Source organism: Phyllostomus discolor, chromosome 2 (genome assembly GCF_004126475.2).
Source record: "Phyllostomus discolor isolate MPI-MPIP mPhyDis1 chromosome 2, mPhyDis1.pri.v3, whole genome shotgun sequence".
NCBI lineage: Eukaryota > Metazoa > Chordata > Mammalia > Chiroptera > Phyllostomidae > Phyllostomus > Phyllostomus discolor.
The window spans coordinates 205,222,294-205,241,848 of record NC_040904.2 but is presented as its reverse complement, the minus strand read 5'-3'; the positions used below and the strand labels follow the sequence as shown (position 1 = coordinate 205,241,848).

Here is a 19,555-nt window from a genome sequence, read left to right as displayed (position 1 = left end):
GTCTCACAAGGCACAGGAAAGGGCAAGGTTCTTTATGACTTTTCTTAGGTTTTTAAATGATTCTGAAAAATTAATCTCTGCAACACACATGGCATTTCCTTCCTCTTTTTATAGATTTATTTTTTTGCTCATGAAATGAATAAGCTATATATAAATACATGTCTTGAAGTCTTTTTGTTCTTATAATAAAACAATTTAATTTATAGGTTTTTTTTTTTTTTTTAAAGTTTAGCTGGTTGGAAGAAGGCTTTCAGTTATTCTTTTTTTTTTTTAAAGATTTTTATTTATTTATTTTTAGGGAGAGAAGGGAGGGAGAGAGAAAGAGAGAGAGAGAGGGAGAGGGAGAGAGAGAGAGGGAGAGAGAGAGAGAGAGAGAGAAACATCAATGTGCGGGTTGCTGGGAGTTATGGCCTGCAACCCAGGAATGTACCCTGGCTGGGAATCGAACCTGGGACACTTTGGTTCCCAGCCTGCACTCAATCCACTGAGCTATGCCAGCCAGGGCTAATTTATAGTTTAATTTTTTATTATAAAATAGCCGTTTGGCATTACTAGTCATAGGAGAAGATCAGACTAAAACTACTAAGAGATAGTACTTTGCACCCACTTAGGGTGATCAGCTATCACTGATTACCTGGAATTGAGGGGTTTCTTGCGCATGGGATTTTCAGTGCTAACACTTGAATCCTGGGAACACTGGGGAAGGTTGGTCATCCTGTACCCATTCAAGTGTCTAGAATAAAAAAAAAACAGTAACAAGTGTTGTAGAGGGTGTGAAGAGGCTAGGACCCTTATACACTGCTAAGAGGCAGTGTGTAAAAATGGCATGGTCACTTTGAAAACCAGTTTTGGCAGTTTATTAAAAGCTAAACAAATTAAACATACAACCCCGAAATTCCAGTCCTAAGTATCCAAAAGAAATGAAAATATATGTCTACACGAAGACTTCCATGTGAAAGTTTATTATAGCCTTATTTATAATAGTCAAAATACGGCACATCCATATCAAAGGAAGATTAATTCTTAAAAAGGAACAAAATACTGATACGTGCTACAACATAAACCTCAAGGATAAACCTCTAAAATATTAAGTTAAAAAAAAGAAGCCAGACACACAAGACCACGTATTGTGTGATTGCATTTATAGGAACTATCCAGAAAAGGCATGTCTTTAGAAGCAGCCAAGTAGATTGGTGGTTACATTAGACTTAGGGGTGGGAATGGGGAGTGAATGCAAGTTGGCATGAGCAGTCTATGCATGGTGATGAAAAATATTCTAAATTTGGATTGTGGTGATGGGTGCACAACTCTGTAAATTTAGTAAAAATCACTGAATTGTATACTTAAAACAGGTGAGTGTCATGGTAATGTCGCTTATACCTCGAAACTGCTTAAAATCCACAATTTACTGTAGAGAATTTAGAAAATTCAGAAAAATGGGAACAGAAATCACTCCACAATTCCATCCAGTAGAGACAGTCAGTATTAAAATTTTGGTTATTTCTTTTTAGTGTCTTTTTTATGTAATTTCTCCCCTATAGTATGTTTAAGTTAGAATTTTTTTAGTGGAAAATCCTTTTGGTGCTATTGATAGTGTAACGTAAAGGGAAAGTGATTATATAAACTTTGTTCCTTTAAGAAACTTTTTTTGTAAACAAGAAATACTTTTAAAAAAATTTTTTTTCACTCTAAGATTCTCATCTTCTGTAATCTTGGCATTTGCAATTTAACTGCTGTAATGTCACTGATGACATACGAATGCAGGGATTTGTGATATTTGTAAGTGACTAAGCTGTTCCCAGCCAATTGGTTAGCAAAGTTCTGCTCTCCAGTCATTGTCTCTCATACAGTTATTCTCGCGAAATATAATTCACTATATTTTTATGGGGAAGTTATAGGCTGTAGAATTTAGGGACTCAGGAAGATACTAAGTGTCTGCTTATCACTTAGCTCTCTGAGGAAATAGAATCCCATGTTAAGGACATTTCTAATTATTTATTGAGCATATTTATTTTTACTTTCCTCCCAAAAGGTAATCACTTTCCTGATTTCTGATAGTTTTGCCCATTTTTGAACTTTATAGAATCATATCCAGTTATAGAATCATAGAATTTTTTATGCCCGGCTGCTTTCATTCATTTTGTTTATGAGATTATTCTCATTTACCTTAAAACTGTAAGAGGAATAGAATTGATGAAGTTGAGAAAATGAAACTAGTTTATCACTTGGCCTAATGGTGACCTCTGTGAATCATTCAATAAAACTGACCTTTTCTTCCTCAGTATCTGCACTGCATCCTGTGCCAGCTTCCATCCCAACACCTAAAATTACACCTCTTTGTACTTAGTGATTTTATGTGTCTGCCTCCTCCTACTTGATTGTGAACCCCTTGAGGACAGACAGATGTCTTCATAAGATATGCATCCCCATGACCTGCTATAGTCTGTAGCGTGAATGGGCCCTCACCAATGTGTACAGTATGAATGTGATCATTGAAAATGTATTGGTTGAGGTATTTTTTAATTAGAACTTACCATTTTAACCATTTGAAATGTACATTTTAGTGGAATTAAGTACTTGTCACATCGTCATGTGGAGTTTTAAATAGTGTTGAACAACAGCGCATGGCAACAAGTACCACTACTAGGGGAATCCCTGCTGATGATAGGACCAGGAGTAGCACCACTCCGTGGTGAATTTGCCATTGTCCACAGTCTGACTTTCAGCCTTACAAGTTCAAAAAGTGAATGTTTTCACTGCAGAGGTCACCATTTTGTGAATAACAGACCAGAAATTTTTAAATCTGTTAATTAAAATACCAACAGGGAACACTAGGTTTTTAATTTATGGTGGAGATGCCCCTTTCCAGTGGTAGAAGGCCGCATCTCTGATCAGGGCATCCACTTTTCCAGCTTTGAATACCTGAAAAGCTGAATTATTTTATCCAGAAGAAATTCTAGTAAAAGTAAGTAGATGGTCTTATTCAGGCCAGGAGGTGACTTCTCTAGGGGCTGGAATGCTCATGTTTTTATGAGCACGAAATTCTAATAAAAATAAAGTAGATTGTCAGGTGACTTCTCTAGGGGCTGGAGTGCTCATGTTTTTCCATAATGCGGACACACTGTGCTGCTCTCAGTTTTATGGTCGTGCTCCAGTAACACGGATGCTTTTTAGAAGGGCTGATACCATTGCTCAGGGCAGGCAGTGTCTCCTGCATTGTCAGTGTCTCCTCCTTGTGGTGTGATTTGAATTTTTTATCGATGGGAGAGACACACACACACATCAATTTGTGGTTCCACTTACTTATACATTCATTGGTTGCTTCTTGTATGTGCCGAGACCGGAGATCGAACCCACAACCTTGGTGTATCCAGATGATGCTCCAACCAACTGAACTGCCCGGCCAGGGCAGATTTGAATTGTTTGATTCTCATCTGGCAGGCCCTTATAATACCCCCAGACACATGCTTTAGACAGGCACTGAGGGAGCAGTGTGGCGCAGAGCGGGACAGGAGCTGAGGAGGGGTGAATATCCCGCTGCTGCCCTGTTTGCCTTTATGGTCAGGTGGCTGTTGTCACCCAGTAAGGAGGTGTTTTTTAGAAAATAACTACCGGTAATTTTGTCTTTGAACCGTCAGTATTTCTACCACCCTAAATTTAAATTTTCCCGATTGGGCATGTGATTTTTGGATCATATGAAGGATTGAGGTTTAGTCTTAAAAAGCACATATGGTCTTGTATGCAAATACTAAAATTGGATTTGTAGTCTTAATACATACAACTTGGAATTTATTTTAAGTAATTTTACTGTGTTTTAAACACTCAGGTTGCGCTCAAGGGAGTGGCATTTTACATTACGCTCATGGAGACAGTCAGCAAACTCACCTACTAAAGCAAGGTAAGAATAAAGCACTTGAGCGTACTGGTCTTTTCACCTTTCCCGGTTTAAACATGCACTTTTGAAACGCGCAGGAGGAAGAGGCTCCATGGGCACTGGCCTCAGCAGCGGGAAACGTCCCAGTCAGGAAGAGGACACACAGAGCGTCGGCCCGAAGGTCCAGAGGCAGAGCACTCATTAGGTGAGTGTCCCCCAGCCCTGCTTCTCGCGTTCGTGGGTGTGTAATCAACATAAGGTAGGACAATTTCCAAAATGGAGTTAACCTCCGTTTTCAAACCAGAGAGGCATCAATTTTTCAACGACTGTTATAAAATCAGTTCTTAAATAAGAGAAGTGCATCTATATTGAACTAAGTGTGGCACTCGGTTTTACGGTCATTTTAATCAATGCTATTTAAATGTAAAAAGCTTATGAATTTATGCTCAAGTTTTCTTTCTCAGAAAAAGACGTCTTTTGCATTTCCTATGACCATGAGTCTAAAACAATGAGAGTGACTTTTTAATGTTAGTGGTAGTAACAGCCCCTTTACGAGCTTTCCCCAGTATCTTTGCCTCCTAAGTCTTTATAAATTTCTTTTATCTATTGTGACACTTCTAAAATCTAAATTCTTTCCACTTTGGAAATAGTTTAATTTTTTCTAAATGTTGTCCCTTTGAAAATATCAAAAAGCCATGCCTATCTTCAGTTCAGTTAGCTATGGGTACTATTTTGTAATTTAAATTTATATGAAAAGTATTTACACAGTGCATTTGACAGTTTTTCAAGTCTTTTGTTTCTTCAGTTACCTTAAACTATTTACTTTTTTAAAAGTATTGCTGTGTTTTTATTGCCAGCCTTATTAGACTGTAAATTTCTTGACGATAAGATCAGTAAATATTTATCAAATTTTTATAATTTATTTCCTTGCAATTAAGGTTTACCCAATTTCTTTTCCCCTTAAATCACAGAAAACATTCAGGAGGAATACTGTTGCAGCTGAAATTGGTGGAGACTTCAATACTTTTTTCAGTTAAATTATTTTAAGATGTTCTTCATTGATGGAAAGCAGTTGTTTCTAATGACATTTCTGTGGTTTTTAACTTTTTAATGAACTTCACATAGGACACATGGTAATTTGTATATAAAGAACTTGGTAAAAAAATTTGCTTAATGTAAATATAAATAACACAATTAGTATAGACCCATCAGTATATTTTTGATAATTTTTCATGTATGGTAAAAGTTAAAGTGGCAAACTGATATTCTGACATAAAAAAATCAAAGTTTTAAGAGTCAGTGTGGGAAAGTAGGAGGTTTTTAGACTTTCTTAAAAGACTTTGTTAAAATTTTCTTGACATCATTGTTTGCTTTAACTTCGCACTCTGTGTTAGGAAACGTGTGCAATAAAAACCGGCAGTCACGGCCTGTGTCGTCACGGACAGGGCCTGTGCCACGGCTCCGCGTGCGCCCGTTCGACCAAACTTGTGGGAGTGTCACGTGCTGAGTTTTCTTCGTCTTCTTCCTTGTTCATTTATAGCCAAATGACCTTTGTTATTAAAGTGTATGCATATACAGAATCTTGTGTATTTGATGGTTCTTTTTCTTTTTTTACTTTCTGTTTGTTTGAGGAAAGGGGTGGAACGTTAGTTTGTGAGATGTGATTATACATTAGAGGGATTCTGGTATAAACCACGTCACCATTTGGAATGAAGGAACAGCTACCATATAAACAGGTGGGCAAGAGTAGGCTTATAGTTGTGAGTACACGAAGCACAGTTTATGTTTTGTATCATTATTTATTAATTATTGTATTAGTTTCCATATGAACAACTGTAAACCTCTTTTTGCCTACATACCCCTGTATTTAGTAAAATAGTATTTTTCAAAAGTATTCCAAATACAAATAGTGACTTTCAAATACTTTGTACTTTTAAAAACAAAGTTATCTTCAAGAAATATGTAAAACCAAAAAGATTTGTTTCAAGTAACAGGGGTTGTAACCATGAGTGAGTCAGTATAGGGTAACAGGTTAAGAATATGGACTCTGGAGTCAAATACCCGGCTGTCCCACTCGTGAGCGCTGAGATCTTGGGCAAGTGATGACCTTGTGTGCCTTCTCCGTTCTCATGTACCAGCGGGGGTGAGAGCGGCATCCGCTTCATACTGCATGTGAAACGCTCATGGCAGTGCCTGGCATATGGTAGGACGGACTAGATCAATGTTAGCCGCGTAGCTCACCGGACGCCGCAGCTCCGGTTAGCTGCCATTACTGTTACTACTGTTGTTCCTGTCCTGTCTCTAGTAGGCCAATTCTTGCCATTATAACAAATAGCCTTTTGTTTTCCCATCTTTAGTAGTGCTAGATGTTCAGTGTGACCGTCATATGTAAGTGTAACTCAAGATAAATCTGAGTCAAAAATCCAGAAACAACCATTAATTTTAGATGATATGTACTTTAAAGTATACTGGATAATGAATTAATATCGATCAATAAATTCTGTTACTGAGAAAAGAAGAAAATGTGCCTTATCTTCTTTCACCACTGTTAATCAGGAGTAATAATTTGTTTCTCATAATATCCATATTTCACCTCATACTCTTTGGACCTGAACGCACTGTACAGAATTGAAAAATTCACAGACCTAGGATTTGCCCTCACCATCCAGGGGAATAAAGATTCAATTTTAATATGAATAAGTATCTCAGTAAGAGAATACTGTTTCAGCAAAGGCACTGCTATGGGGTGGGAGAGGTTGTTTTGGAAAGCATTTTCAGTTTGGTCTAAATTGTGACTAACAAATCACTGAAGGGGAAAGAGAGGCATTACTCGGTGTGCTCCAGCTGAGCAGATGCACTGCATTTGAACACAGTGCTCTCCCCCTCACTAGAAGGGCTATGTTCTAAAAACCCTACCCAGCCCCATGGCTCAGTGGGTTGGACATCGCTCTGCAAACCAAAGGTCCCCATTCGGTTCCTGGTCAAGGAACATGCCTGGGTTGCCAGCCAGGTCCTTGGTTGAGGGACATGGGAGAGGCAGCTGGCAGATATTTCTCTCCCTCTCTTTCTCCCTCCCTTCCCAGATCTCTAAAAATAAAATCCAAAACAACAACAACAGCAAAAACCCCTGCCCATTGATAGTTGAGGGATTCAAGACCTTTTATTCACTCAGCAAATATTCCTTGAACTCTTACTACCAAAAACTGTGCTGGCCACCTGGAAAAATTGAGTTGAGAGAACCAAACTTCTGAATGAACCTTTGCAAAATCCTAATATATTTTCACACTCATTTATAATAAATTAGTAAATTTTGGATGTGAAAAGCTGTAACAGTATTTTTTTAATGCATCTCTTACATACTACAAACTTCAGGATCTTCCCACAGTTTCAAGAATGTCTGTGATTTTCTTATAGATGATATGCATAGTACTAGGTTCTTTCCCCCATTTCTCCATCCAGGCTTTTCTTTTCTTCTGATTTTATGGTCCTAGAAATACATTATTTAAATATTTAGAATGGAAAAGTCTTTGGGTAATGGTTAACACAGCTGGCATAGCTGAGTTGGTCATTTTCAATTTTGATTTCAATTCACAGGGTCATGATCATTATCATTCCTTACATGGTCATGTGGAGCCCTGGTACAAGCTGCCAGCACCCTAGTGCACATCTCTCCTCCCTCCCTCCTGGCCATATAGTTCTAAGTCCTGAATTTACATCCCTTAACTTCTTTCTCTTCTCTGTATCCTTCCCGAATGCCTTTTCCTAAATGCATGTGAAACACTTTGGTTCGTCTGGACTCCAAGTCACTTTATTTCAGGAAAAACTGTTCAATACGCCATGAATAATAAGGTTTTTGTATGAAGGTAATTTAGAGGGAATCGATCTTGAGACAAGGAGCCAGGACTCTTGCCGCCACTCTGGAATTAAGTCAAGTGTCGGTCCCTCTCAACAAAGCCTATTGAGCACAAATTGGATACTAAGTCTAGACTCAAAGATTTAGTTAGCGTAGTATTTCCTGAGTCCCTAACCAAGCACTGTTCTTAGGAAAATAAAATCATCGGTACCCACAGGGAGTTTGCTCCATGAGGTGAGAGAGAGGGCAGTGTGGAAGAATTTCAGTGCTGTATGCTAAGGCTGTTAGAACTGTGCACCGTGTACTGTGGGAACACGGCGCAGCAGACCTGCAGCCTAGGGAAATCACACATCTTGCCTGACCAGCTCTACACGCGAGCGTAAGGCAACTGGGCAGGGGAAGCGCATCCTGTCCTTGGAAACATTTAACTCTGGTTGCCATTAGTTATGTTATTGGTTGTTAATGTCTTTGTCCTCCACTAGAATGTAAACTCCCCGAACAAGAAGTGTGCTTTATTTATTCCCCTTTGTCTTGCCCACAGCCGCCTTCTCATTACTGCTTGACATGCTTGGCACTTAATAGGCATTGCCATAAACGTCCGTGGATTGATAGATAAACGTGAGAGTAAATGGGACAGACATTAAGCTTGTCTTGAAGGAGAAATGAATGAAATCGGCATCACAAGTAGTAATTGGAATGTAAACCATCTGACAGTTAACAGCGCGAATACCTCGGTGGCAGGAGGGAGGTGTTTAAAGACGTTACCTGCCACGTTCTCTGACTGCCGAGTGGAGGACTGGGACGGTGGGCCGTAAAGTGGGAAGGCTCCACAGGTTCCAAAGAAATTCGGGGCTTTTAAAACTACCTTTCTTTTGTAAATTATTTTGGGAATTCAGCATGGCTCTAGTTTAAAGATAAAGTGATTTTTGAGTTAATTGTACCTCTGTGACATTCCCCAAGGGACAAAGCAGCCGAAGCTCCAACTTTCGCCAAATGCTGGGTAGAAAAGGGAGTGAAAACGCAAGAGGCAATGAATGGCCACAGCCAGGCGGGGTTCCCCGGGAAGCCGCTCTACTCACCATTGGCCTCGCAGCGCTCAGGGATGTCGCGAGGGTCACGTGAAGTGTCCCACATTCTGATTGGCTGCGTTGGGGGGCGAGCGTCAGTGTGCTCACGGACCTCTGGTGTTCTGATTGGCTGCCGATAAAGGGGCAGGTGCCCCGGTTGGCACTGGGGGGGGCGGGGATTCGGGAGCTGCCGGAGGCCCTGGGTCCTGGACCGGCTGAACCGGGTCCTCGGACAGACAGCGGGCCACGGGGAGCTTCGGCGGGTGAGGGAGGAGAGCCGGAGCCGGGTGCGCCAGGACTCACAGCTCCTTGCAGGGAACGGACACCGACAGGTGAGTCTTGCCCTTTCTCCGCCCCTGTGGGCGATCGCCCCTCGCACGGCTGCGGCAGGGTCGGGGGTCCAGGGCCGCCCACCGAAGAAGCGGACCCCGGGCCCACTGCCCAGCTTCGCCTGCCTGGCCTGTGCGGACGCCCAGCGCTTCTGGTCAGAAGTTTCTGCGGAAACACACAGGCCGCACACGAGGGGTGTGTGACTTTCGATTGCTACCCAGGATTCTCTTCTTGGGACTTCGTTTTTTCCTGCTTATGTCCATCGGAGTTAATGTGAAACTCAGCGGTTCGTGCATATGATAATCGAAATTACCGGTGTTATAGAGGGGCCCATATTAATTATGAAGATTATGCACATTACAGAAGTGGAATTCACTCCTCAAAAATGTCTAGTACGAAGTGTCACCTTGCATCTTAACAGACATTTATGAAGAACATTATTATGTGTAGGGCACTGGGCTAAGGGCTGGACTCTGGAGCCAGGCTCTTGGGTTTGAATGGCCGTTCTTAGGTGAGCAACCTTGGACAAGTTACTTTACCTGTGACTTTATCGGCTTTCTCAGCTTTAAAATTGTCATATATCCGAATACTCTGTGATTTATGGTATTAACTCATTTCGTCTTCACAGCCACCTGGGATGTGGTGTCCTCATTTTTCCCGATGCTCAAACCGAGGCACTGAGAGGTGGAATCACTTCCTCAAGTCACAACAAAGCGGGAGTGAATTTCAGGGGGGAAAGGGGAAGGATTTGCAGGAACAAGTATAAAGGACACATAGACAAAAACTAGGGGTGGGTGGAAATGGGAGGGAGGTGGGGAGGGCTGGGTGGGTGGGCTGGGATGGGAGTAAAAGATAGAAAATTGTACTTCAACAATTAAAATAAAATTTAAAAAATAAAAAGTAAAAAGGTCACATCTCTGGGCTATCAAAAAAAAAAAAAAAAAAAGCCACAACACAGCATGAGGGGGAATGAAGCCCAGGCGACCCACAGTTTTAGCCAGTTCATTAAGTTGTCTCTCGAACTTGGTTTGCTCATTCAGTTTCAGTTGACAAACACTAATTTTACTCCTCTGTGGACCAAGCTCTTTGCGGGGCACAGGAATGAAGCAGAGAGCAGTCACACCCAGCCCTCCCAGCCCTCCCAGCCCTCGCGATTTCGTGCAGGTCGATCATAGTTGGGCTGCCGGGTCTGAATCCTGCTAAAATCTTTCTCAAGATGAGTGTTGGTCTCTCTCTCCTTCTTCTTCTTTTTCTTTTTTTTCTTTTAAGAGTGTGGCTCCCATCAGGTTCTCCGATGGGTCTGTAATCCAGAGGTATGAAGAAATGTTGTCCTGGCTGGCGTAGCTCAGTGGATTGAGCTTGGGCTGCGAACCAAAGCATCACAGGTTCAATTCCCAGCCAGGGCACATGCCTGGGTTGCAGGCCATGGCCCCCAGCAACCGCACATTGATATCTCTCTCTCTCTCTCTCCCTCTCTCTCTCTCTAAAAAATAAATAAATAAATCTTTAGGAAAAAAGCAACATACAAAGCAGTAAGGCAATGGAGCGATGCTTTAGAAATGTTGAGGGAAAATGATTTCTAACCTAGATTTCTGTATCCTGTGTAGTTTGCCATCAAGTGTGAGAGAAGAATAAGGAATTTCAGATACACAAGTTCTCAAAAAAAAAAGTTTTAGCAAAAGAGCTCGTGTTAGCATAATGCCTGACACGTTGTATGAGCTTAAAATTTAGGCAGAAAAACTGCTGGTCAAATGAATGACAACCTTAGAGGAGTATAGTGAGTGCGACAGTAGGATCAAGAGCAGCTTGCTGGGGAAGACCACACGCAAGGTCACCTGCCCAGGAATGCTTCCTAGACTCACCAGTGCCAGCCGACTGGGGGGTAGGGAAGCAGTTCATGGGAACATGACCAGTCCCGGCCCTCGTGGAGGGTGAGACAGTACCAAGACACGAACAGCTGCAGTCAGGACAGTGGCACAGGAGAGCCGTCTGTGGTCCCATGAGAGCCTGTAGTGGAGACGGGAGTCTCCACCTGTTCATGAAGGTCAGGGAAGTTTCCCTGAGGAAGTGACACTTACCCTAGGAGTTAGGGGCATGTGGGGCCCGGGGACTAGCCCTCAGTCTCCAAAGACCCTGTGGTGGGAACGGGTAGAGCATCAGGGACTGACGGGAAGCAGATGTGGCTGGATAAGGTTGGGGGGGGGCGGGGTTAGGTATTGGATGGCGGAGGCCTTGCAGGCTATGTGAGATATATTCATTTTGTTGTATGTCTCTATCCTAAAGTGCCATTGAAAAGTTTACTGCAGGGAGGTGACAGGATCCCTTTTTGAGGAGAAGCCCAAGTGGATTAACTGAAGCTCCAGACAAGGACAGGGCCTCTGGAGGGGGGAAAGGTAAGAAGAGGAGAGGGTGCAGAACCAGTCCCTGAAGATGAGTCTGCAAAGGAGACAGGTAAATGGAGGCCAGATGGGTAGGAAGGAGGGGGGAGAACTGAGAGGGTGGGGAGTCCTCAAAGTCCAGTGAGAGTGTACCACAGGGGGAGTGGGCAGCTGTGCTGAGAGCCGCTCGTTGGCTCTAAGCACGTGGCAGTTGCCTTCATTGGAAGCTATGGAAGTAGGAGCAGTGGAAATGGCGAGGGCAGGCTCTGCAAGAAGTAACCAAGGGGAAGAGGAAAATCGGGGTTTAGTTGCAGCAGCAGTGACAGGAATAGCCACTGAGGCGAGGGTGGGAGCCTCAGCGTGGAGGATACAGCGGAAGGAGTGACTGTGAGAAAGACGGGCTCTGGGGGTCCGGGCCCAGATGGGCTGGGGTCCGCAGTGGAGCCGGGATGACCCTGGGTGATGAAAGTGTAGGTGCAGCAAAGGGGAGATAGCAGGAGGCTTAAGTTCGGTGTGGAGTTGCTCCCCTTTCTTTGTAGAAGTGAGGCAAGGGCACTGGTTAAGAGCTAAGGAGGGGATGGTGCTGGGGGGAGGCTGGAGGTCCGACTTGAGATTGGACCCATTTGGCGGGGACTGTGCAAGAATGAGTTGACCAGAGATCGTTTCAGAATGGTCTGGCAAGGCCAGAAATTAGCCTCTTCGCTCATTCACGTGGCTGCACAATAGCAGGGAAGTGAGGATGGATGCTAGCTAGAAACAGAAGCTACATTTAATGCATAATAGAGGAGGCATCACAAATCACGGGGAAGGAAAGGGTTGTTCAGAAATGGTGCTTGGAGGTAAACTGTTGATAAAATCTATTTTGATTCTCAGCTCACAGCCAGAAATTTTAAATGAATTAAAGGAACTAACCTTTAAAATTGAAACAAAAATAAAGAGGGAAATATGGCTGAATTTTACCCAGCCATCTGGTGCTTAACAGCAGTGCGGATCATAAAGAAGGGGAAACTGCCCGGGCCCTTCGACCACTTCAGATCAGCCACTTTGTACTGGCTCGTGCTGGGCTGTGTGTGTATGAGCCTTGGGGACGTTGTGCTGAGTGAACTCAGCCAGGCCCAACAGGACAAATATTGTATGATTCCACTCACGTGAAGTACCGTGAACGGGCATATTCACAGAACGGAAAGTAGAGGAGCCATCGCCAGGGGCTGAGAGGAGGAGTAGTGTTTGGTGGGTACAGAGTTTGTGCTTCGGGAAATGGAAAAGTTCTGGAAACAGTAGTAGTGGTTGTGTGGCACCGTGAGCTGACCTAATGCCACCAGGGAAAACAGACAACAGGCAGGAGTAGGTGATTCACAAAAGGCAATACAGGTGGTCAAATAACTTATTAAGAAAAGCTCAGTCTAAAGCCCTGGCTGGTGTAGCTCAGTGGATTGAGCACGGGCTGCAAACCAAAGTGTCGCAGGTTCGATTCCCAGCCAGGGTATATGCCTGGGTTGCAGGCCATAACCCCCAGCAACCGCACATTGATGTTTCTCTCTCTCTCTCTCTCTCCCTCTCTTCCCTCTCTAAAAATAAATAAAATCTTAAAAAAAAAGAAAAGCTCAGTCTCACTGATAAATTAAAACGAAGTTAAATTAGTGTAGTATTCATTTTCACATATCAGAATTACAGTTGATGAGAAGAGCATTCATACTGCTTGTGAGAATGTCAGTTGAAATAGTTTTTCTGGGTAGTAAATGAGTAACTTCACACATCTCTTCAGTAAGTAATTCCGCTCCTAGGAGTTTATCTTGAAGAAATAAGAAATGTGGACAGATATTCAGGATATAGCAAAAAATTTACAAATAGTCCAACTTCTCAATACCAGGAAGTAAATTACAAAATTATAGTATAATCATCCCACATATCATACACTCATTTTAAATATTTAGAGTGTTTACGATGCCGAGGTCAGATATAGTGGATAAAATAAAAGAATAAATTGCATGAACAGGGGGTAGGCAAAAGTAGGTTTACAGTGGTGAGCACACGGAACAGAGTTTATTCTTATATAATTATCTATTAATATGTCAACACAACTGTAAGCCTACTTTTGCCCACCCCTGTGTATGTGTGCTGGTTGCAGAGGAGCCATATTTGTGCTGCTCACTTTTGTAGTCAGCTGTGTGTGTTCATCAGAGAGAGAGAGAGGGAGAGAGAGAGAGAGAGCGAGAGCAAGACAGCTTCGGTTGTTCAGACTACTCACCTGAACGCCTGACGGTTTCCCCTGGAGTAAGCAGAGAAGGGGAGATGGCCTGCTTTCCCCTCAGCCTCACTGGGCAAGTGCATCATGCCATGGTCCGTGCGGTTCTAATATGTAATAGTCTGTCACTTTTTTATAACGGAAGCCCCAGAGTAAGCCAACCACTTCGTCTGGGGCTCAGTCAGACCCTGGGGTCTGGTCCAGCCCCGGAGGGTCCCCTGGCTGCACTGGACTTACCAGGAGGTGGTGTGTTGGTGTCCAGCGTGGTGCCTGTTTAAAAGATTTTCCAGGAAACTCATGAGTTTTTGCTATTTTCACTTCATAGGTTGAGTTTAGAACCTAGCTGGTGTATAAGGTAGATTTATAGATTTAAAAATTACAATAAAAGGGGCAAGAAGCGTAGGGAACAAATGGCCTTACACCTCAAAGTATGAACCATTGTCTGCAGGCGATGAGATTAGGAAAGACTTCCTCCACCTCCTTGTACTTCTCAGAATTTGGCAGATTCTCTGTAGTGAGACTGTATTACTTTTATAAGCAGTCATTTTGCTTATAAAAGCATTGAAAATCCAGTTTTCACTCTTTTCAGTCATTCCTTGTAAATGACGTACTTCTGTCCAAACTACAATTTAAAGCCACACCACTACAAGGGTTTTACGAAGCACCGGATGTTTCCCAGGGACGGCTGCCATTTATCGAGTGCTCGCTGCGCGCCAGGCTCTGCACAAAACACCTGACGTGCATTTAACCCCCGTGATAGTCCCCTGAAGTTCGCCTGCTGTTCCGTTTTACAGATGGTGCTATTGTTACTGTAATTAATACGTACTGAACATTGACCGTGAGGACCTGTTCTAATTACTGCCTGTTGGCTTGTTTAACCTGAGGCTAAGTAACTTCCCCCCGATAACCCACGAGGTGGGGCCAGCACCAGGCGTGAGCAGTGGGGCTGCCCAGCCCGCACTCCCTCCAGCGTGTGGTGTGGATGTGAGGCCCGTGGGGCCCCACCACAGTGGGGTGAGGGGCTCCAGCCCAGATGTGCCCCTGCCCTTCCTCATCACCTCCTTCCTGTCGAAATCTGTGGCCTTCTTAGAAATTTTGTAAAATGCTTTATTGTTTATATTTGGCTATTAGAGAGTTACTTGAAGGAAACTGGCATTAGGAATTACCTGAGGACAACTCTGGTTGAACCACCAGAAGTAAAACAGAGGCCATGCCTACAATCATTTTCGACCTCACAAGCACTCACTGGGCCAAGTAAACAAAAAGGAGAACATTGTTACTTACTGTTTTCCCTTAGAGAATCATCGTTTACATGGATTTGTTAGGACAGGCTCGAAAGTGGAGAGTCCTTGGCTTATATAGCAAGGGTATTATTAAGGGCAGGGATGGGAAATGGCTTTACGGTTTTCTTCAAACCTACGAATAATAAGGGAAGGCTGCTAACTAGCCATGCAGCTCAGTGCTACACTCTTGTGGTCGAGCTGAGACCCCTCACTCTCACTCTCAGGGACTAAGCATTAAAACAACACACGGCATGTTTTCATTCCCAGAAATGTAAGAAAACGGTGCCAAAGGCTGCAGCGCGGCAGGCACGGCGAGCCAGCCCTAGGTACCTGCAGCTGTGGAGCGGGCCAGCCGCCCTGGTCAGAGCGCCCTACATGCACCGGCCCCAGGCACAGCCCCCACACACCCCTTCGGCTCCCCGGGGGCAGTCACCGGGCCTCTCTCGCTGTACCTGGCTAGGGCTTACCTCAGTTCTGGAGTTATAAAGAGGATTTCCCCTTAATTCTGATCCAGCAAGCATACATTCATTAACTCATTTTAAGTAAATTACCTGACTTATTTTGGGTCATAGTTATTCAGCAAAAATATTTACTCTGAAATATAAAATTAGAGGTGACCCTTCCCATTCTTAAAAAGTATTTGCTTCAGTTAAACATCATCTTAAAAAGGTCAAATGTTAAAAAAAGAAAAACCTGTGTGTATCTGTAAGTAATTACATCTCTTCAAGAGCAACATGGGAGTCGTAGGAGGGGCAATTTATGTCAAAATAACATCCGCAGCCTGTGAATCTTGAGACTTTTTCTGGTCTGTGAACTAGAAATAACTACTTCACACACCGCAAAGCTCAAGTAGACAATGTATTTTTAAGATGTCTGAGTGAAGAGGTATATTTTACAAATTATCCAAAAGGAGATATCCAGTATTTCACACGAGCCGTCTTCCTGTCTGATTTGAATCCATGTTATTTCCATGCCTCCCACTCCCAGCTCAGCTCTGTGTCCTGCAGCTCAACACCCTGTATGTTAAACCCTGTGTTTTCTTCCCTACAGGCTCCCCGAGCACATCCTGAGCCCCAGGACGGTGGGGCTCGCCAGGGGACTGACTCCGAGCATGTTGTGGAAGCTGCTGCTGCGGTCCCAGCCTTGCAGGCTGTGCTCTCGCAGAAGGATGCTGTCAGCCCCCAGATGCAGACCTTCGGTGGCACGCTTCACCTGCACCCCTGATAATCACTCAAAGAAAGAAAATGAGAGGACAGTAGAAAAGCTCTATAAATGTTCTGTTGACATCAGGAAAATCCGCAGATTGAAAGGATGGGTACTTTTGGAGGAAGAAACCTATGTTGAAGAAATTGCAAATATTTTACAACAGCTGGGTGCCGACGAGACCGTGGTAGCCAGTATTCTGGAACGCTGCCCAGAAGCCATTGTCCGCAGTCCCGCTGCCGTGAGCATCCAGAGGGACCTCTGGCAGTCGGTCTGCAGAAACAAGGAAGAGCTGGTCAAGCTAATAGAGCAGTTTCCAGAATCCTTCTTTGCCATTCAAGACCACGAAAACCGGAAACAGAACGTTCAGTTCTTTCAAGAGTTGGGACTCAAAAATGTGGTCATTAGCAGATTTTTGACAACTGCCTCTAGTATTTTTCATAATCCTGTTGAGCAAAATAAGCAAATGATAAGGATTCTCCAAGAGAGTTATCTAAATCTAGGAGGCTCCGAGACCAACATGAAAGTTTGGCTCCTAAAATTATTAAGCCAAGACCCATTCATTTTGTTAAATTCTTCCGCAGCTATCAAGGAAACACTCGGGTTTCTCCAGGAGCAGGGTTTCGCAGACTTTGAAATTCTCCACCTCCTGTCCAAACTGAAAGGGTTTCTTTTTCAGCTTAGCCCAAGAAGCATACAGAACAGTATTTCCTTCTCTAAAAGTGCTTTTAAATGCACAGATCATGACCTGAAGCAATTAGTGTTGACGTGTCCTGCCCTTTTATATTATTCTGTTCCCGTTTTGGAAGAGAGAATTCAGGTGTTACTGAAAGAGGGCATTTCCATAGCTCAGATAAGAGAGACGCCAATGGTTCTTGAATTAACACCGCAGATAGTACAGTACAGGATAAGGAAACTGAATTCTTTAGGCTACAGAATAAAGGATGGACATCTAGCAAATCTACATGGAACAAAAAAAGAGTTTGAGGCTAACTTTGGTAAAATCCAGGCCAAAAAAGGAAGGCCATTATTTAACCCTGTGGCACCATTAAACGTTGATGAGTAACTTGCTGGCTGGTACTGCTTCTTTCTGGCAGTTTCTTTCTGGCAGTGCAAGTGAACCGAGGAGCAAAGACACACGATTCACACAGTTTGTCGGCACCAGGAATTTTAAGAAACTACTGGTTTCTGTGTCAATTACCTGTAAGGAAATAATCTCCAACTCATTTGCCTTATGTGTGTGTAATTAATCCTTACCTGGATTACCCTCAGGGGATACGTTTATTGCTTTTAGACAGAAAGGGAGAGAGAGAAACGTGGATGGGTTGCCTCCCATACCCTGACCAGGGTTCAAACCTGCAACCTAAGTGCGTGCCCTTGAATGGGAATTGAACCTGCCACCTTTTGGTGTACAGGACGACGTTGCAACCAACTGAACCACCCAGCCAGGGCTCATTTGCTGTATTTTAAAATATAAGTTGCATTTATTTTAAGTAATGTTGGTAATTTGACCTTAAGCTATATTTTTAAAACTCCTATACTATTAAATGACACGTCGGTGTGATATTTTATAAGTGAATCATTTCTAAGAAACTGACATGCGTACTCCCTTAATTCAAGGTATGGTTACCTTTTTTAAATTTGCATAATACGTTTCAGGCTAGCCTTCTTCCTCAGCACCAACTTGGAAACATTACTACTGTGGTCTGAATTCTGCAGCTTAGTGTCAAGTGAAACATCATCAAATGAGTCCATTTTTTAGAGAAAGCTGACTTTATCTCCTGGTTGCAATAAGTGATTGTCTTTCAGAACTAAGTATGACTCATCCAAAAAGAACAATCAGAGCTTACTTCTATGGTCGGTGTGTTTGAAATTGAGCATTTTTATCTCATGAAATGCTTTTAAGTGCATTCATTACCTTCCCCATTTGTGCAGATGAGGAAACGGGAGCTTAGGGAGGCCACTCCGCTGGCTGCCCAATGACAGAGCCCAGATTCACTGTGCTCTGCCTGCCTCTCCAACCTTGTGACTAGGAAAAGGACTGCCTGTGAGTGGGCATAAGAAAAGTCACCCCTCCCTGACCCGCCCAAGGAGTGAGTACCAACACATTTAGGGGTTTTTATGGAAACTTCTCGGTAAAATTCCTTAAATGTGAAGTGATTGAATTTATAAACAATTGAAGTACATGGAGCATTTTAAATTTTTTTCCCTGAAAATCCAGGTCTGCCTTTATAATGAAATGTGCATGATGGTTTTAGTAGCATTTCAAATTTCTATTTCAAAATCTTGTTCCAAGACAAACATTACCCCACATAAAGACTGGCCCACTTTCAGCTGTGGAGGTTGAACTTTGTGAAAATACACAACCAAACAATTGCCTCTGATATCCAAACATCCGTGTGCATGGCCTTTTAAGAAAAAAATCATGAAAAAGGCAGGCCCTGTCTTCATTCGGCACATGCAGGTAACCCTCACTACCCAAACCTGGTCTGTTCTTAGGAGAGTGGAAGAAATCTCTGCAGCACCAGCTAAGTGCCAGGCACGTGGTGCTTTGCGACCCTGCGTTTGGTACCATTGTGCACTATCGTACAGATTAGGAGGCTCAGGCACAGAGAGGGTCAGTTGTTTACCCCAAGTCACATGGGAACGCTTGCTCAAGGAAAAGAGCGACCATCAGTAAGTACACTGGGGGCAGGGGGCGTGGTGCAAAGGTCAGTGAGCATCACAAGTGCATCGAAGGAGCAGAATCTCCTTCGTGTGCGGTAGGACTCCCCTGGAGGACGTTAGTTTGTGCTTGTTGGCCGGACATAATTATCAGCGGTGCGCGCTCTGTCAGCTGTCTCAGTTTGAAACACACTACATGGTCACCTCTTAGGTGTCAGTTTGGGGATGTCTACCAGATATGAGCAGAGGTGTCAGGCAAATGGCCAAGTCGAGTTGGAGACGTCAGGACTGGAGGCAGGTGTCAAGCTGTGACTCGTGATGAGCTTATCCACCCTGGAAAGGGCTAACCAGAGGGAGAAATCTGCCAAGAAAGCAGGGCATGGTCAGTACTATTCAATGCCACTGGAGGTGCCAACTAAGACACAGACAAGAGTGACTGATGGATTTGGCAAACTGGAAATCATTAGTCGGTCCTAGCAGGAGTGATTCTGGTATACTGAGAAAGGTACGAAGGCACCTGGAGTGGGTTTGAAATAATAGATGAAGAAGAGGAAGAAACTATAGTTTTTCAGGAAATTTTGCTGTGAAACTTATCTTTAAACAAAGCAAATACTAGGACATGTTTACATGCCAATGGGTATAGCCCAAGAGAGCTGGA

General features: G+C 43.4%; 2 protein-coding genes across 5 annotated transcripts in view; both read left to right on the top strand.

Moving 5' to 3' along the window:
* Positions 1-6,308, top strand: part of CRY1 (cryptochrome circadian regulator 1) — a 58,270-nt gene extending 51,962 nt beyond the window's left edge. The window contains exons 11-13 of one of the 4 annotated variants that reach the window (XM_028532558.2): positions 3,827-3,898; positions 3,973-4,079; positions 4,846-6,308. In XM_028532558.2, coding sequence (XP_028388359.1) covers positions 3,827-3,898; positions 3,973-4,079 — 179 coding nt within the window. In that variant the 3' untranslated portion in view covers positions 4,846-6,308. Of the gene's footprint in view, positions 1-3,826; positions 3,899-3,972 lie in introns of all 4 variants that reach the window. The other 3 variants (XM_036019527.1, XM_036019525.1, XM_028532559.2) reach the window with 3 other exon arrangements.
* Positions 6,309-8,966: 2,658 nt separating this feature from the next.
* MTERF2 (mitochondrial transcription termination factor 2) lies at positions 8,967-17,588 on the top strand. Its single transcript, XM_028532849.2, has 2 exons — positions 8,967-9,126; positions 16,081-17,588. Exon 2 carries the CDS (start codon positions 16,142-16,144, stop codon positions 17,297-17,299), a length of 1,158 nt encoding a protein of 385 aa, XP_028388650.1. The 5' UTR covers positions 8,967-9,126; positions 16,081-16,141; the 3' UTR covers positions 17,300-17,588.
* Positions 17,589-19,555: the final 1,967 nt, after the last annotated feature.